We start from the raw sequence: 17,843 nt of genomic DNA, 5'->3' as shown, positions 1-17,843 counted from the left end.
TGGCTAGTGGCTACTGTACTGGACAGTGAGGCTCCAGAACAGAAGTGCCATAAGGGTGAGGAAGCGCCATAAGAAGTGAGTACTTTGTTGTACTCACTTCTGTGAGTCTAGAACAGAGCTGGCAAATAGCAGGAACTCAAAAGATATTTAAGTCAATGACTGAGTCTTGACAGCAAGTTAGTCAGGTAAGTATTATTCCCATTTCCCAGCTGGGACCACTGAGTCCCACAGAAGTGATATGACTTGACAAGGTCACCTAGCTTCACATTGAGGATTTGGGTCCAGTTCTTCCTGACCTCAATCCTACATCCTCAACCACTCCCAAAGGGGCTTCCTTAAGCCTCTACCAGGGCTGTTGCTGGAACAAGAGGCAGCCTCTCCAGGTCCTTCTTGGTGAATCTCCTTCACCTGCAGTTATGACAGCAGCTCCATAGGTCTCCAGGTGCCCTGGTTGGGCCCTGCCCATCCTTCTACCCAGGCAGCACGGTGTCAACAGCTTCTCCTCTAAGGAGCCAGGTGACTGAGCTCCTGAAGCCACAGATGAGTAGAACAGAGATGGAGACAGGAGAAGGAAGAAAGGAATAGGGTGGGGGCCGAGCATGATGGCTCACACCTGTAATCCCAGCACTTTGGGAGGCCTAGGCAGGCAGATCACCTGAGGTCAGGAGTTCTACAGCCTGACCAACTGTAGAAACCCCATCTCTATTAAAAATACAAAAAATTAGTCGGGTGTAGCAGGTGCCTGTAATCCCAGCTACTTGGGAGGCTGAGGCAGGAGAATCGCTTGAACCTGGGAGGTAGAGGTTGCAGTGAGCTGAAATTGCACCACTGCATTCCAGCCTGGGCGACAGAGCAAGACTCTGTCTCAAGAAAGAGAGAGAAAGGAAGGGAGGAAGGGAGGAAGGGAGGAAGGGGAGAGGAAAGAGTAGATGGAGATAAGGTGGAGGGGTGAAGGGGACTGGTGCCCCATGTAGGCAGGAATGGGAGGCTGGAACAAGCACTTCGTTTGTTCCTCCAAGGAGGACGCATGAACCTTTTCTACACCTTTATTTTTGAAATGCTTATTGAACAGATACAAAGTTAGTGTCTGTGAGCAGGCTAGTGGAGGGAGTTAATGTGCCTCCTTCCTTCCCCGGGTGGGGGCTGCAGACAGAAGTGGCTTTCCCCTTCCCTCCACCTTGGCAGCACTGGGCTGGGAGAGGCCTGGGACATGGAGGGGGTTCAAGGGCAGGAGGAGGAAGGGAAGAATGGGTACTAAGGCCTGCGCAGAGCGCACTTCTCCTGGAATAAGAGGCTTGACCCTGCTCACCCTGGCAGGAGTTGGGCTTCTCCTCTGCAGCATGTATAAGTGGTTTGCACTGGGCAGCAGGGAAGGTGAGCTTCTCTAGAACTCTCTCCTGCCTCCCTAGCCCAAGGTTGGGAGTGCCCTCTTTGGCTATTTCTCAAGAAAGGGTCCTCGGTTACATCTCTAGTCCCCTACAGGGATGCCTGCCTCCCCAGATCTCAAAGGGCACTGCCCTCAGTCCTTGGGGTTAAAGGGCAGGGAGCCTGACCTAGGGGGCACAGAAGCTGGTGACCTCTTCCCGACGGGGACCTCAACTATGTCCACACTTCCAGGGGGATCATGCCCTCCTTGCTACCCAGCGGGGGCAGCAAAGATTCATCCTCTAGGAACTTGAGTGGGAAGTGGACCAGGTGACCCTGGACCTGGGTGAGCTCAGACAGAGCCAAGGGTGGACTGACCACGGCCAGAGGCTCCACGGCCACGTACTCCCGGAGTGTCCGCAGGGAACGTGTGGCATTGGATGGCAGGCAGCGGAAGATCTGTGGGCAGAGGCATGGATGCCAGTAAGGCTTGGGGAGACTCTCCCAACAATCTGAGTCCAACTAGGCTAGACCTCTTCCCCCATACCATCTCTCCCTACCCTCATTGACCCTGGGCTACTCTTTTTTTTTTTTTGAGACAGTTTCACTCTTGTTGCTCAGGCTGGTGTGCAATGACATCAACTCAGCTCACTGCAATCGCTGCCTCCCAGGTTCAAGTGATTCTCCTGCCTCAGCCTCCCAGACACCTGCCACCACGTCTGGCTTATTTGTATTTTTACTAGAGATGGGGTTTCAGCATGTTAGCCAGGATGGTCTCGATCTCCTGATGTTGTAATCCGCCCACCTCGGCCTCCCAAAGTGCTGGGATTACAGGTGTGAGCCACCATGCCCAGCCAGGACCACTAAATCTCTTGATAGCAAATGCCCCAGGCCCTCATCCCCCTTCTAAGAATGATTGTGTGATGGGGCTTCTCTCCATCCTACCCTGAGCAGGATAATCTGTAAATTTCCCCAGGCCACTCTCCCTCTACCCTCCCAAGTTCCCACCTGCTCATAGATACTGGCATTGCTCTCAGCTGTCTCTTGCCACAACTGGAAGAAGTCATCACAGACAGGGTCTCGGAGATCCAAGTCTGGCCGGGCATTTGCTCCAAGAATCACACTATAGGAGAAAGGGGTCCCAGCAGGACCAGATTAAGACCGTTAGAGAACCTGAGTATCAGAAAAGTTACATTGTCCCTACTCAGGTTCTTTCTTTCTTTATTATTTTTTTGAGATGGAGTCTTGCTCTGTTGCCCAGGCTGGAGTCCATTGGCACAGTCTCAGCTCACTGCAACCTCCACCTCCCAGGTTCAAGCAATTCTCCTGCCTCAGCCTCCTGAGTAGCTGAGACTACAGGGACGTGCACCATCATGCCCGGGTAATTTTTGTGTGTGTGTGTTTTTGAGATGGAGTTTTGCTCTTGTTGCCCCGGCTAAAGGGCAATGGCACAATCTCGGCTCACTGAAACCTCTGCCTCCTGGGTTCAAGTGATTCTCCTGCCTCAGCCTCCTGAGTAGCTGGGATTACAGCCACATGCCACCTCGCCTGGCTAATTTTGTAAGTTTAGTAGAGATGAGGTTTCTCCATGTTGGTCATCTGGTCTTGAACTCCTGACTTCAGGTGATCCATCCACCTCAGACTCGCAAAGTGCTGTGATTACAGGTGTGAGCCGCCTTGCCTGGCCCTTACTCAGGTAATTCAAAATTGGCTGGGCACGTGTCTCACACCTGTATTCCCAGCACTTTGGGAGGATGAGGGCGGTGGATTGCCTGAGCTCAGGAATTCAAGACCAGCCTGGGCAATACCGCAAAACCCCATCACTACAAAAAATACAAAAATTAGCCAGATGTGGTGGTGTGTGTCTGTAGTCCCAGCTACTTGGGAGACTGAGGTGGGAGGATCACTTGAGCCCCGGAAGTCAAGGCTCTAGTGAGCTGTGGTCACCCCGCTGCACAGAGCAACACCCCATCTCAAAACAAACGAACAAACAAAAACAAGATAAATGCAATATAAAGTAGTAAATAAGTATAAAAGAAGCCAACAGAGTTCTGATTTGTCTCTACTTTGATGACTACCTTGATGCTTTAAAAAATTATTTTTACTTTAAATTTTCTTTTATTTTCCTTTTTTTTCCCAATCCTCAGAACCTGTGAGAAAAATTACTTTTAAACTATTTTTTTCTCACTTTTTTGGTGTTCACGCTTTGTGGATACTCTAAACTGATTAATCTTGCCTATTGGGAATTCAGCACTGCCTCTACCTCTGGCTCCAGGAATACCTAGGCAGCGCTACCTCTTGTCCTGCTCAAAAGGCAGACGCCCCCATCTCCCTCCCACCTTGTGGCACTCTGCCCCAGCTCTACCTGAAGCAGTGCTTCCGCAAACTCAAGGCAAACCTGCCCGCCTGATACTCTGCCCCATTCATGAGGGATGGTTCTGTCTCTGTGTCCTCGATCAGCACGGCCAGCTCACTGTCCCGCTTCCCCAGCAAGCTCCGGTCATTGATGTTTGCAGAACCTGGGGTGGATGTGGGGCACACGGTCTACTTGGGCCCAGGGCACTCTCACAAGCACCCTATCCTGTCAACCAAAGCACTGGCCTGCACACATCTTCTTTTTTTATTATTTTTATTTTTGAGATAGTTTCCCTGTCGCCAGGCTGGAGTGCAGTGGCTTGATCTCGGCTCACTGCAACTTCTGCCTCCTGGGTCCAAGCAATTCTCCCACCTCAGCCTCCCAAGTAGCTGGGATTACAGGTGTGTGCCACAACACCCAGCTAATTTTTGTATTTTTAATAGAGATGGGGTTTCACCATGTTGGTCAGGTTTGTCTCAATCTCTTGACCTCAGCCTCCCAAAGTGCTAGGATTACAGGCGTGCCCGGCCAGAATACACACAAAAAAATTCTTCTTGGATCCTCCACTCACCCCCACATGAGCCTTAGCTGCAGTCTCTGTCACCCCATCCTCTCATCTCTTTGCCTGTCCCCACACCCTCTCCCTGCCAGGGGCCCAGATCCAGCCCTGACCTATGATGACTGTCCGGTCATCTGCAATGAGCATCTTGCTGTGGATGTAGATGAGCTCTGAGACTGGGTGCCCGCCCAGCTCTCCATGTGTACGAAGCCCGCAGATGGAAATGTAGTCCCGCCATGCTGTTCCCACTGCATATAAGAGAGGGGATGAGAGGAGGGGAAGTGAAGGGAGAGCTTGCTCTATGTGCAGACATGCCCTGTCCCACCTCCTCTCACTCTAGGGAGAGTAGCTAGAGTCTGGTCTAGCTACTTCTCCCTGCAGTGAAAGGCCAGCTATGGTCTGTATAACCTCAGAGGCACACAGGAATGACAGCCTCCCGTCCCACTCCCAGACCTCCAGCACCCCAATCTCCCTCTCCCAGAGGTCCAAGGCTTGTGCCTCCAGCCTCCAGCACTCACTGGCTGCTTTGAGGCGATGCAGGATTGAATACTCCCCACGACACAGGGTCCTGAGATAAAAGAAAAAGGGAGAGAAGTAGAGGCTGGCAGAGGGAGGTCAGGAGAGGGGGGCCTCCTTTAAGCTGCAGCAGAAAGGGATCAGGACAGAATCAGGAGGGGGACAGAGGTGGGATGGGGCCATTGAGAGGTAGAGTCTGCCTGGGGGGTCACCTGTAAGTGAAGTGCAGAATGGCTTGGATGGAGTTGCCACCACCTGTGGAGATGTCACCCTGGAAGCCAGGGAGTAAGGGCAAAAGCAAGTAGACTCGGAAACACTGCCCCTGTCTGAGGAGGGGTGGAGTCAGAGGTGTGACTAGTCCCTAAAACCCCACCCCCTTCAACTGGGCTCAAACCACACCCACAGTCCCCACCTTCCTGACAGTCCACCTTACTTGTGGGCCTTCAGGATTCTGTCCACAATCTCATCGCCCACCTTGTTCAGAACCGTCCGCCCATCTGAGCAGCTAATGAAGAACTGATTCTGGGGCAAGAACCAGAGACAGACATCATCAGCCTGGCCCCTGGCCCTGTCCTTGGCCTCCAGCCCTGGTCTCCACTCCCAGTCTCCAGGCATCTGCCTCTGTTTTAGGCGCAGCTTCACCAGCCCTAGATGACTGTCTCCACTCATTCCCCCAGTCTCTCTCCTGGGCTATCCCTTCCATACTCTCCCCTCCCTCCTCCCAGTCAGACCTCAATGTAGAGGAAGTGCTGGCTCTCCCTGATGGTGTGCAGGTAGGCATTGAGGATGGAGTTCTCCAGAGTCCCTGCTGACCAGCGGTCCACTGACCGCAAGACCTAAGGAATGGTGAATGCAACTGCTTCCTAACCCCAGGAAAGAAGAGTGTGGGGGGCTCTCACACCAGGGAGAGTGGGTTGGGGTGTTGGGCTGAAGGAGGTAGAAGGGGTGCTGGCTGAAGTGGGGAGCCTCACCTGCACAGTGGTGCACTGCCCCCCTGGGAGTGTGAAGGGGAGCTGGTTGGCAGTGCAGGTAGACTTGGGAAGCAGGTAAGGGTACGTGGGAATCTTGTACTTGGCCTTGGTGGTCTGAAGTGGAGGGATGGCAGAGTCAGCAGGAGGTGGCAAGCTGCCCCTGGCTCCCTTCCTCCCTCCAGACCCTACCAGAGGGAATGAGCACCTTGGTGAAATTCCAGCGCTGGATGAAGTGCCGGGCGAGGTCCCGGGCAGGTAGGCCATGGACGACTACCCCAACGTCCCGCCATGGCATCCGAGGTGTCGTCTCCCTGTTGATGAAATCTGGGGGGTCCAGGGAAAGTCAGGGGAGACATCAGGGCTGGACTCTTGGGGAAACTTGGGGCAGGGAGGAGGAGGCTGCCAGAGGGATGGCTGTACCATTTTTGACCCCCTCATCCCATTCTCAGTACCAGCCCCGGCTTCTGACCCTGCTCTCAGCTCTCTGGGGCTTTGGCGGGTGGGGGCTTCACCTTCGAAAGGCCGGTCCAGCTGCACCCAGTCCTTGGTGATAAGATTGCTGTAGTCCTTGCCCAGCCAGAAGAATTGGTTATGAGAGAGGTCTGGGGTGGCTGATGAGTCTGGGCACGGGGTAGGAGGCTGTAGGGGGAACACACCCAAGCGACGGGCAAGGGGAAGTTATGGGGCTGTACAGAGCCCGGGCCAAAGAGAGGAACACTGCAAGAGTGAGAGAGACCCAGAGGAGGAATCAAACAGAGGGTCTCATTCCCCAACCCTCCTCTCCAGCCGCCTTTGACACTCTTAGAGGAGTGGGGTCGGGGTTAGTGAAAATGGGGAAAGGACCCGGTTACAGCACTTTTGTTTGTTTGTTTGAGATGGAGTCTTGCTCTGTCCCCAGGCTGGAGTACAGTGGCACAATCTTGGCTCACTGCAACCTCCATCTCCCGGGTTCAAGCGATTCTCCTGCCTCAGCCACCTGAGTATCTGGGACTACAGGTGCACACCACCACACCTGACTAATTTTTGTATTTTTAGTAGAGACGGGATTTCATCACGTTGACCAGGATGGTCTCAATCTCTTGACCTTGTGATCCCCCTGCCTTGGCCTCCCAAAGTGCTAGGGTTATAGGCATTCACCACCACGCCCAGCCGTTGTTTGTTTTTTGGAGATGGATTCTTGCTCTTTCACCCAAGCTGGAGTGCAGTGGCACGATCTCAGCTCACTGCAACCTCAACCTCCCAGGTTCAAGGTACTCTCCTGCCTCAGCCTCCCAAGTAGCTTATGACAGGCATCCATCACCATGCTTGGCTAATTTTTTGTAATTTTAGTAGAGAAGGGGTTTCACATGTTGGTCAGGCTGGTCTTGGAATTCCAGGCCTCATGTAATCCACCTGCCTTGGCCTCCCAAAGTGCTGGGATTACAGATGTGAGCCATGGCACCGGGCTGGTTACAGTACTTTCAAAGTGGGTTCTTGGGGGTCCCACAAAGTCTGAGGAACCCTGAGGTGGACAGGGCCTAGAATGACTGAGGGGGTAAGGTTGGAGTTGGGAAAGGATGTGGATTGAACTTATTTGAGTTTGGGGGTGCTCGGGAAGGCCTGGGTAGGGGAATTACCTGGGAGGCAGCCGATTCAGAGGAGTCTCCAAGGTCAGTCAGTCGGTAGTGCAGGTCATCCCAGCGGCCATAGGCAAGGTCCAGTCCCCCCAGGAATGCTACCACTTGGTCCACCACCAGGAGCTTCTCATGATGGGCCCACAACGTCACTTGGTCTGGGTGACGCATCACCTGGAGCAGGTATGGAGAGTTCATGAGGGTGGGTGTAGGTCGAGGAAAACAGGAGGTACTGGGAGGGAAAGAGAAAAGATACAAAGATGAGACCTGCAGGGAACAGAGCACTGGGGGCTGGGACAGTATGGGGAAGAGGGCTGCCGCGTGGGAGGGTCTCTGAGGCCCAGAGTCACCTTTATGTTGGGGTGCAGCAGCATCAGTGCCCTCTTGCTATAGCCACTGTTGATGCCCAAGGCCAATTCCACTTCCTTAAACAGCAAAACAGACACACGGACACCCTCCTCCTGGTGGTGAGTTGGGGAATCAGATCCTAGTGCCTCTCCCAGAGCAGCCCCTTTGCACACTGCCAGACCTTTTCTATGTGTCCCTCCAGCCTCTCTGGAGATCCTGGGGGCTGTGCCACATACGCCCTGCTTTGCTACTTAGACTAAATGTCATCTGTGTGCTCACCCCCTCAACTATCCACATATCTATCCACCTACTCTTCATTATCCATCCATCCATCCATCCATCCATCCATCCATCTTTCCAAGCATTTACTCATCCTCTTATGTACCGTCTATCATTCATCCATCTACCCGCCTACCCTCCTATCCCTCCACCTTTCCAACTCATATCCTTCTGCCCATCACCCTTCCTGTCCTCTATTCATCCACCTGCCCACCCACCCTCCATCATCCATGCATCCTTCTTCCTGTCCATCAACACCACACATGCCCCCTCCATGGCGGGTACTGTGCCTTGTACTGGAACAAATGATATTAACTAGTCCAGTGAGAGAGATAGACATGTACACTCCCAGATAACACAAATTATGTGTACTGGGAGAGGTCTCTGCCAGGTGGAGGGAGGCATGAAGAGGAAGGTGCCAGTTCTCCTTAGTGCAGAGGGCAGAGGTGATGTCTGACAGGCACTGAACCAGGATGGGCACATTTTCCTCCCCTAAAGGCTCAGACTCCCTACCTTCTCCCATGCTGCAGCCCTGCTAATCAACCTCTACCCACAGACAACCCCCTTTCCCTGTAGCCTGACCGCACTCCTCACCGCCTTCCTCTTGAGCATAATGTCCAGTCTCCAGTCGTCTGAATGGGCTGGACGCTTCAGGTAAACCTCAGGACTCAACCTGGGATTCAGGGCAGAGGATTAGAGGCAAACAAAGCCCCAGACCACCAGCTGCACCCCCCTTCTGCTCCTTCCTCCGACCCATATGCTGATCTGCCCCAGGCTCTATCTTGCCCCCTCTTGTTGGGGCCTTTTCCCACTCACCACCAGTCTGTGATGAAAATCTCCTCTTGGGCTCGAAGGATGGCATCTGCCACAGCAGCAAAGTAACCTGCCCCATTCACAAACCTGGGGGGAGGCCAAGCCAAGGAGGTCAGAGGAGTCAGAAGCCAGAAAGCTCTGGAGAGTGAAGACCGGAGGACAGCCGTGGGTCAGAGATGACAGCAGGGTCAAAGATCAGGAACGATCAGAGAGCACAGGTGGTATCAGACACATCAAAATAGTGTTTGCCCATATGCACTAAATACAAATAAAAATTATAGGCCAGGTGCAGTGCCTCACGCCTGTAATCCCAGCACTTTGGGAAGCTGAGGCAGGCAGACCACTAGGTCAGGAGTTCGAGACCAGCCTGGCCAACATGGTGAAACCCTGTCTCTACTAAAAACTACAAAAATTAGCTGGGCATGGTGGTGCGCACCTGTAATTCCAGCTACTCAGGGGTCTGAGACAGAAGAATTGCTTGAACCCAGGAGGCGGAGGTTGCGGTGAGCCAAGATCATGCCACTGCACTTCAGCCTGGGCGACAAAGTGAGACTCCATTAAAAAAAATAAATAAAAAGATACAATAACCTAATCAATTAAAGAATAGGAGGATTAATACATCATACATAAAGAACACCAATGAATCGACAAGAAAAAGTCAATAAGCCAACTGAAAAATGAGCAGAGTAAGAACTGACAGTTTACAGATAAATTAAAATGGTCAATCATGGCAAATGATGTTCAGTTTCACTAGTAAACAAAGAATTAAAATAAAATTACATTTAAAAAATCCACTAGATTGGTAATAATTAAAATAATTGGTAACAGTCAATATAAGCATATTTTATTCAGTATGCTGGGGTAATGGGTATTCTCATAGACTATGGGAATATAACTTTTAGGAAACAATTTGGCAGTATCAAAAATATATATTCTATATAGCTTTATATATATATACATATACATATGCATATATATATATATCTGTATATATGTAATATATATATATAGCTTTCTTGAGACAATGTCTCACTCTGTCACCCAGGCTGGAGTGCAATGATGCAATCTTGGCTCACTGCAACCCCGCCTCTTGAGTTCAAGCAATTCTTCTGTCTCAGCCTCCCAAGTAACTGAGATTACAGGTACCCGCCACCATGCCTGGCTAATTTTTGTGTTTTTAGTAGAGATGGGTTTTTGCCATGTTGGCCAGGCTGGTCTTGAACTCCTGACTCCAATGATCTACCTGCCTTGACCTCCCAAAGTGCTGGCATTACAGGCATGAGGCACCGCCAGTAGCCAGCAGTATCGAATTATTACATGCACATACTCTTTAATATAATTAAATATACATGGTAATTACATTTCTAGGAATATATCCTATACAATGCTTAGGCAAAGATTGTGTTCATTGCATTGTTTGTAAGAGTGAAAAATAAGAAATAACCTAAGTGTTTAATCTCTCACACATGTATTAAGTGAAAAAATGAATCACAGAAGAGGGTGCATGATCTCATTTATGTTGAAACAAAAGTAACATGTGCATGCACATGTGCAAATATGCAGGAAGACTGGGCGTGGTGGCTCACGCCTGTAATCCCAGCACTTTGGGAGGCCAAGGTGGGTGGATCACTTGAGGCCAGGAGTTCATGACCAGCTTGGCCAATATGGTGAAACCCCATCTCTACTAAAAATACAAAAATTAGCTGAGTGTGGTGGTGCATGCTTATAATCCCCACTACTCAGGAGGCTGAGGCAGGAGAATTGCTTGAACCCGGGAAGCGGAGACTGCAGTGAGTGGAGATGGAGCCACTGTACTCCAGCCTGGGTGACAGAGTGAGACTCCATCTCAAAAAATAAAAATTAAAAAAATTAAAAATTGGCCGGGCGCGGTGGATCACACCTGTAATCCCAGCACTCTGGGAGGCGGAGGCGGGTGGATCACAAGGTCAAGAGATCGAGACGATCCTGGTCAACATGGTGAAACTCCGTCTCTACTAAAAATACAAAAAATTAGCTGGACATGGTGGCGCGTGCCTGTGATCCCAGCTACTCAGGAGGCTGAGGCAGGAGAATTGCCTGAACCCAGGAGGCGGAGGTTGTGGTGAGCCGAGATCACGCCATTGCACTCCAGCCTGGGTAACAAGAGTGAAACTCTGTCTCAAGAAAAAAAAAATTTCCAGCCATGTACCATGGCTCATGCCTGTAATTCCAGCACTTTGGGAGGCCAAGGTTGGTGGATCACCTGAGGTCGGGAGTTTGAAACCAGCCTAACCAACATGGAGAAACCACGTCTCTACTGAAAATACAAAATTAACCAGGCGTGGTGGGGCATGCCTGTAATCCCAGCTACTCAGGAGGCTGAGGCAGGAGAATCGCTTGAACCTGAGAGTCAGAGGTTGTGGTGAGCTGAGATTGCTCCATTGCACTCCAGCCTGCTTGACAAAAGCCAAACTCCATCTCAAAAAAACAAAACAAAACACAAAAACAAAAACAAACTCCTTCCATGATTGCCCTCTGCCTGTGATATTAGCAGACCAGACCCTGGGAGATCAGGCACTGCTGACTCCAAGCCTCTTCCGTGACTGCCCCTCCTCACTCAGTAACAGTAAGTCCTGGTGGTTCCCAGACACCCGGAGCTATTTCTGTCTTCTCTGCCTGGATTGTTCTGCATTTTCTTTATCTTGTATAGTTCCATGAGGATCAGCAAGTGTATGTTCCCATGCAATCAACAGTCCTATCGAAATATAGAACATTTTCATCTTCCTGGAATGTTCCCTTGTGTGCCCTGTTAACAGGCAATCTTTTCCCCACACCCTGCGACGGCAACTACTGATCTGATTTCCATCACTATGGATTGGTTTTGCCACACATTGTGGCTCATCCCTGTAATCCCAGCACTTTGGGGAGGCCAAGGCAGGGGAATCCCTTGAGCCCAGTAGTGTGCCTGTAGTCTCAGCTACATAGGAAGCTGAGGCATGAGGATCATTTGAGTCTGGGAGGTTGAGGCTGCAGTGAGCCATGATCACACTGCTGCACTCCAGCCTGGGTGACAGAGAAAGACACTGTCTCAAACAAAAACCAAAACCAAATCAAAATTAATATTATGTCAGTCTCTGATTTAAAGCAAAACTATCTCAGAGTCACCACCTCCTGGAAACCCTTCCTGATATCCCTGCTGGGTTAGGTACCCACTGTCTGTGCTTGTTACCTTCTATCTTTCACCAGTACGACAAGTATACATTGTTTCATTATTTGATCACCTACTTCCCCAACCCAGAGAGGCCTGTGTCTTACTGCCAGCCCCAGTAGGTGCTTAGGAAATGTTTATTAAATGAAGGACTAAATCAGAGAGATTTGAGAAGATCATAGAGAACAGAGAGGGTCACTGCAGTAGAGGGGGATTTAAAAGGTTATAAGAGGTTAGAGAGGTCAAGGGTCGAAGAGACAATTGAGTTTGGGGATCAGAAAGGTCAGAGTGAAATCAGAGAGATCAATGTGGTTAAAGATGTCAACGGTCGGCCAGGCGCAGTGGCTCATGCCTGTAATCCCAGCACTTTGGGAGGCTGAGGCAGGCAGATCACAAGGTCTAGAGATCAAGACCATCCTGGCCAACATGGTGAAACCCTGTCTCTACTAAAAATACAAAAATTAGCTGGGCGTGGTGGCATGCGCCTGTAGTCACAGCTACTCGGGAGGCTGAGGCAGGAAGGAGAATCGCTTGAACCCAGGAGGTAGAGGTTGCAGTGAGCTGAGATTGTGCCACGGCACTCCAGCCTGGTGACAGAGCAAGACTCAAAAAAAAAAGAAAAAAAAATACATCAAAAGTCAGGAAAATTAAAGAAGTCACCAGGTGGGTCACTGAGGTAGGAAGGGTTCAGAGGAGATAAAAGAGAGGATGAAGGATTCAGAGACTACCCAGGGGGTCAAGAAGGCCACAGACAAGTTCAGAAAGGATGTCAGTGTCTCACCACTGGGCCAAGGTCCCAGGCCGGGGTGGGGCGTAGCTGTCGTGCCGGTGCAGATATAGGAAGTCTCTTCCAGGGCCCTGTGCCAGCTCGGTGATCTCCTGGGCCCACCACCGTGCCTGCCGGTAGCTGCTGCACTTGAGAATCAAGGACCTGGAACAATGAGATGGACCCTAAATCTCCTCCATACCTATCGTCTTGCCCAGACCATAGTGGGTCTTTCTTTCCCACTTCCTCCCTTAGTCCCTAATCACAGCTCCACAGGGACAGGGCCTGTATGGATCTGCCTTATTTATTTATTTTGTTTTTGAGATGGAGTTTCACTCTTTCGCCCAGACTGGAGTGAAGTGACACAATCTCGGCTCACTGCAACCTACCATCCTGGCTTCAAGTGATTCTCCTGCCTTAGCCTCCCAAATAGCTGGGATTACAGGTATGCACCACCATGCCTGACTAATTTTTGTTAATTAGAGACGGGGTTTTACCATGTTGGCCAGGCTGATCTTGAACTCCTGACCTCAAGTGATCCACCCGCCTTTGCCTACCAAAGTACTGGGGTTACAGGCGTGAGCCACCTCACCTGGCCAGATCTGCCCTACTCATAGTTGGATCCTAGTATTGTATCAGCAACTAGTATTGTACCAGGCACTCAGGTTTGTAGAATGAACAAATGAACAAATGGAATTTTCTTTATGTCAGCAGTTCCTTTCCCAGGCTTCTACTAACCCCCTTTCTCTGGGCCCAGATGCTAGGATCAGTCCCAAGCATCTGGCTGGACCAGTTTTCTGATTCAAAACTATTTCCGGATCCAGGGAGGTGGAAAACCCTTCCTATCTCCTGTGGTCTCTTTTTTTTTTAGACAGAGCCTCGCTGTGTCACCAGGCTGGAGTGTAGTGGCTGCTCAATCTCGGCTCACTGCAACCTCCACCTCCTGGGTTCAAGTGATTCCCCTGCCTCAGCCTCCTGAGTAGCTGGGACTATGGGTGTGCACCACCATGCCCAGCTAATTTTTTGTATTTTAGTAGAGACAGGGTTTCACCATATTGGCCAGGCTGGTCTCGAACTCCTGACCTTGTGATCTGCCCGCCTCGGCCTCCCAAAGTGCTGGGATTATAGGCGTGAGCCACCACGCCCTGCCTCCTGTAGTATCTCTTACTGAAGTCCAGGCAGGGCTGTGGGCTGGCTCACCACTCACCAGCTGTCTCTCACACCAGGGAGGCCTTACCTGTGAGAGGTATCGATCCGCACACCGTACCGTGCCTCCGTGCTCCGTTTCCCCACCTGCACCTCAAAGCCAGGGTCAAAGAGCTGAACAAATGAGATGGTGCCCGTCTCGAGGCACATGTACAGCAGGAAGGAATCCTTCACCACCAGCCACCTAGAGCAGAAGGGCTCCCTGTGTTCCTCTCTGCCCTTGCAATTTCCTTTTTCACCCCTACCCACTGCCCAGCTGCTCGGCCACAGCCCATACCTCTTGGACCAGCGATAACAAACTTGGTCTCGGCCACAGCAGGTGAGGCCAGGAACTCGGTGGCCACCTGAGCGCTTCCGGATCATCCCCTCCCTGTGGGACAATCAGGAAGAGATGGTGGATGAGGACTCCAGACTGCCAGCCCACCTTGCACGGCTTGCCCATTCTCAGACAGGGAGAAATTAACAGTGATGTCTGCGGATGGCTGGGTGAAGGGTGCCAGACACTCACAGTCCTTTGCAGCCCAGGTCTGGGATAAAAGACAGCTGACTGACTTCCAGGAACTCTGTCTGTAGAGAAAAACAAAAGGCCAGAGGAGACACCTGGCTGTCAGCCCCTCAGACCTTGGGGCCCCTGGCTCTCTCCCGCTGCAGGTCTGATTATCCTGCTCCACATCTAAAATCGGTCCCTGGACCTTACCAGGGCATGGTAGTTGCGATAGAAAGACATGGTCAAGAGGCGGTTGAGGTAATTCTCCAGGTATTTCTGAAGTGGGGATGAGAGAGAGAGAGAAAGATGAGACCAGAGCCATTTGCACCTCTAGTGCCTTCCCAGAGAACCTGGTGTCTGGTCCCACCTGTTTGCTGGCTGCATGTCTGGTGGAGCCCTCAGGACCTGCTCGGGGTAGAGAGGGAATCTCTCTGTTGGCTGCCTCTCGGGCTGGAGAATAGGCAACGGCAAAACTGTGGTAAGGATAGATGAGGGTCAGGTATGTGCTGGGAGGCTGGGTGCTCCGGTTCTTGAAAACACTGGAGATGGGGGCTTGGAGGAAAAGAAGAGGCCTGGAGGTGGCCAGGGGTGGTGGCTCATGCCTGTAATCCCAGCACTTGAGGAGGCCAAGGTGGGTAGATCACTTGAGCTCAGGAATTTGAGACTAGCCTGGCAACATAGTGGAACCCCATCTCTACAAAATATGCAAAAATTAGCTGGGTGTGGTGGCTGTGGTCCCAGCTACTCGGGAGGCTGAGGTGGAAGGATCGCTTGAGCCCAGGAAGTTGCAGTGAGCCAAGATCATACCACTGAATTCTAGCCTGGGTGACAGGACACCTTGTCAAAAACAAAAAGGCCTAGAGGCTGGCAAAAGGAAGGCCCCCTACCCTGGGAATGGAGACTAGAAAAGGGTGAGGCTGCCAAGGACATTTTGGGCATCCAGCCTGGCTGAGATGCTGGCACAGAACCATGGACAGGGAAAGTTTCCTGGTAACTGGGGTCAGGGGAGGTGGCCCAGTGGCCAGAGCCACTGCAGGGAGGAAAGGCTGTGGCCGGAGGGCAGGGGAGGAGGGCAGACACAGGAAGGAGGGTGGGGGGGGCACCTGCCCTCTACAGGAAGCAGTTCGGCCCCCTCACCGAGCCAGGGGGAGCAGACTCATCAAGACTTTGTGTCTCAGGAGGTCCCGATGCAGCTCCTGAAAATGACGGAACTTCTTCTTGGTTGTCCAGGTAAAGTCGCCGTGAGTCAAGCGGACAGAATACAGAGTGCAGGTTCCCACCTAGGGGTGTGACAAACTGAATGGATGTTCCCTGCATGTGTCCCTGCCTCCCCACTCTGGCCAGCCTTCCCTTTCCCCCTCCCTGGGGCCAGCTGAGACACCTTGGATCCACCCTGGCCCGCCCTCCCTTTCCCCTTCCCTGGGGCCAGTCTGGCCACCTTGGATCCGCTGGTATATCTTTCAGTGCCCACCACCTGGGCTGTGACAGGGACCCCAGTTGCAAACACCAAGGGATGCACTTTCAGAGGCTGAAGATCATAGATGGCCAGAAACGGGTGCATCCGGTCGGCTGGGAGGAAAGAAAGTCAAGGAGTGCAGACCCCAGTAGGCCCCAGCCCGCGGGCCCCGCCCCGCCTCTTCGCCCTGCAGGTCATCCATATTCCCTGTGTACCTGGGTCCTCTCCCTCTCTCAGAGTGTTCACCTCATCGGACTCCATCTGGAGCTGGCTGGAGTCTAGGTCGCCCCCAGTGGGGAAGAGGCTCTCAGGGGTCGCCGTCATCCTGGGAATATGGGGAAGCCTAAGGGAGGCAAGCTGCCCTGCAGAACCCGCCCCGCTATCCTAAATCTCGCAGCCCTCCCTCTGTTGCAGGTCCTCCCCTTCCCCCACGGACTCCTGACCACCCCTCTGACGACGCCTGGCCAGTTTGCAACGCCCCACCGACCCCCTTCTGGGCTCCATTCCCTACCTTAATCCCTCATCCGCAATCCCAGTCCCAGTCCCGAGCCCCCGCCCCATCCCGTAACCAGAGCCCCGGGGAACACCCAGCCAGGCCCGGAAGGCTCCGACTTGGGGCCGCGCAGCAGCTGTGCCGGGAAGCGGCCCCGGGTGCTCGAGAGAGCGCGGAGCTGCGGCGCTCACGCCAGGCAGGGGAGCCGGGGCAGGGGTCCAGGCGGGAATGAGGAAGTTACGCGATCCCCGCCGAGGGCGGGGAGCAACCCCGAAATCTGAGTGTGAAGCTGAGTGTGGAGGCCCCGCAGCCCGAGCCCGTTCCCTCCCCCCACGATTTCCTGGGCCCGGCACCCCTGCGCGCCCCTTCACGGCCCCTCACCCTGGCAGTCGGAGCGGGCGCCCGCGCGGGTTCCCGAAGCCAGGAGAGCAGAGCGGAGTAGCAGCTGGAGCCCACGCCCCAGCGGGCCGGGGCGGGGCCGGGGCTCAGGGCCTGCCCTCGGGGGCGGGACGGCCCCCGGCCTCACCTCCGCGGGATTCTCGTCTGTCCTGTCCCGCCCCCGCCGCCCTCGACCCGCCCCGTCGCCCCGCGTGCCGCCGGGAGCCCGGGGGCCGCCCTGTGCCCTGCGGGCCCGCACGATCCCCTCGGTGCGGCTGGCAAGTGCTGCCCGGCGTCGGGGCGTCCAGTGTTGTCGGTCCCAGCGTGCCCGGCCGCCGCCTCCCAGGACCCACTCTGCGCGCATCCCTCCGCTCGGTGCCAGTCCCGGGACCCTCTAGCCGCGGACGCTGCCTGGGTCCCGGGGGACGCGCCTCCGCTGCAGGAGCTGGCGATGGGTGCCCCACTCCCGAGCCCGCTGCGAGCCACGTTCGGCCTAGCCCGGATAGCGTTTGTACCTGGAAGGCATGAGGGCGTAAAAGGCCCGAGGGCTGGTGGCTATAAACCCATTAGTGAATGAGAGCGGGCATTCTTTCATTCATTCACCAAACATTTATTGCGTGCTTACTCCGTGCCAGACACTGAGAGTAAGGTAGTATATAAGATGGTTATGGAGCTTGCTTCGCTGGAATTGGCAGTCTAAGGGGAAACAAAATCTCTTCGGGTATTTCAATCTTTTTTAAAAGCCGATTTATTTGTCTCTTCTTTTGATAGACAAATGGGTTTCTAGTTTTGTCCGTTGTCAATAAAGCGCTTGCAGGCCGAGGTGGCTCACAGCTGTAATCCCAGCACTTTGGGAGCCAAAGCAGGCGGATCACGAGGTCAGGAGTTCGAGAGCAGCCTGGCCAACATAGTAAAACCTCGTCTCTACTTTAAAAATACAAAAATTAGCCGGGCATGGTGGCGCACGCCTGTAGTCCCAGCTACTTTGGAGCCTGAGGCAGGAGAATTGCATGAACCCAGGAGGCAGAGGTTGCAGTGAGCAGAGATTGT

General features: G+C 53.0%; 1 protein-coding gene across 20 annotated transcripts; it reads right to left on the bottom strand.

Annotated features, from left to right (window-relative positions):
• Positions 1 to 1,034: 1,034 nt before the first annotated feature.
• PLD2 (phospholipase D2) lies at positions 1,035 to 16,876 on the bottom strand. 20 transcript variants are annotated; one of them, XM_078374036.1, is made up of 25 exons: positions 16,797 to 16,876; positions 16,138 to 16,265; positions 15,905 to 16,035; positions 15,604 to 15,746; positions 14,834 to 14,939; positions 14,677 to 14,742; positions 14,488 to 14,546; positions 14,257 to 14,349; positions 14,011 to 14,163; positions 12,789 to 12,938; positions 8,824 to 8,907; positions 8,602 to 8,680; positions 7,731 to 7,841; positions 7,384 to 7,554; positions 6,280 to 6,406; positions 5,973 to 6,091; positions 5,768 to 5,881; positions 5,528 to 5,632; positions 5,230 to 5,318; positions 5,009 to 5,122; positions 4,799 to 4,848; positions 4,394 to 4,528; positions 3,731 to 3,884; positions 2,374 to 2,488; positions 1,035 to 1,824 (listed from the first exon to the last, which is right to left on the bottom strand). In XM_078374036.1, the coding sequence occupies exons 2-25, from the start codon at positions 16,244 to 16,246 to the stop codon at positions 1,600 to 1,602; spliced, it is 2,802 nt and encodes a 933-aa protein (XP_078230162.1). In that variant the 5' UTR covers positions 16,247 to 16,265; positions 16,797 to 16,876; the 3' UTR covers positions 1,035 to 1,599. The 20 variants fall into 20 exon arrangements, with proteins under 20 accessions (XP_078230162.1, XP_078230161.1, XP_078230178.1 ...); XM_078374035.1 differs by having other exon boundaries at positions 16,138 to 16,247; XM_078374052.1 differs by lacking the exon at positions 16,797 to 16,876 and adding an exon at positions 16,434 to 16,645 and having other exon boundaries at positions 16,138 to 16,247.
• Between the last annotated feature and the right edge of the window lie 967 nt (positions 16,877 to 17,843).

Source organism: Callithrix jacchus, chromosome 5, assembly GCF_049354715.1.
Source record: "Callithrix jacchus isolate 240 chromosome 5, calJac240_pri, whole genome shotgun sequence".
In the NCBI taxonomy this organism is placed as follows: Eukaryota; Metazoa; Chordata; class Mammalia; order Primates; family Cebidae; genus Callithrix; species Callithrix jacchus.
This window is presented reverse-complemented; position numbering and strand designations above follow the sequence as displayed.

Bases quoted from the DNA above. Each gene is read 5' to 3' on its own strand.
- PLD2 (XM_078374052.1), bottom strand. From the start codon at position 16,483: ATGGGGCGGGGGCTCGGGACTGGGACTGGGATTGCGGATGAGGGATTA. The intron at 14,940-15,603 runs GTGAGGGGGCCG...TCCTTACCACAG, and splicing joins AGTCTGCTCCCCCTGGCTCG to TTTTGCCGTTGCCTATTCTC. The intron at 5,123-5,229 runs GTAAGGTGGACT...ACCCCTCCTCAG, and splicing joins AGAATCCTGAAGGCCCACAA to ACAGGGGCAGTGTTTCCGAG.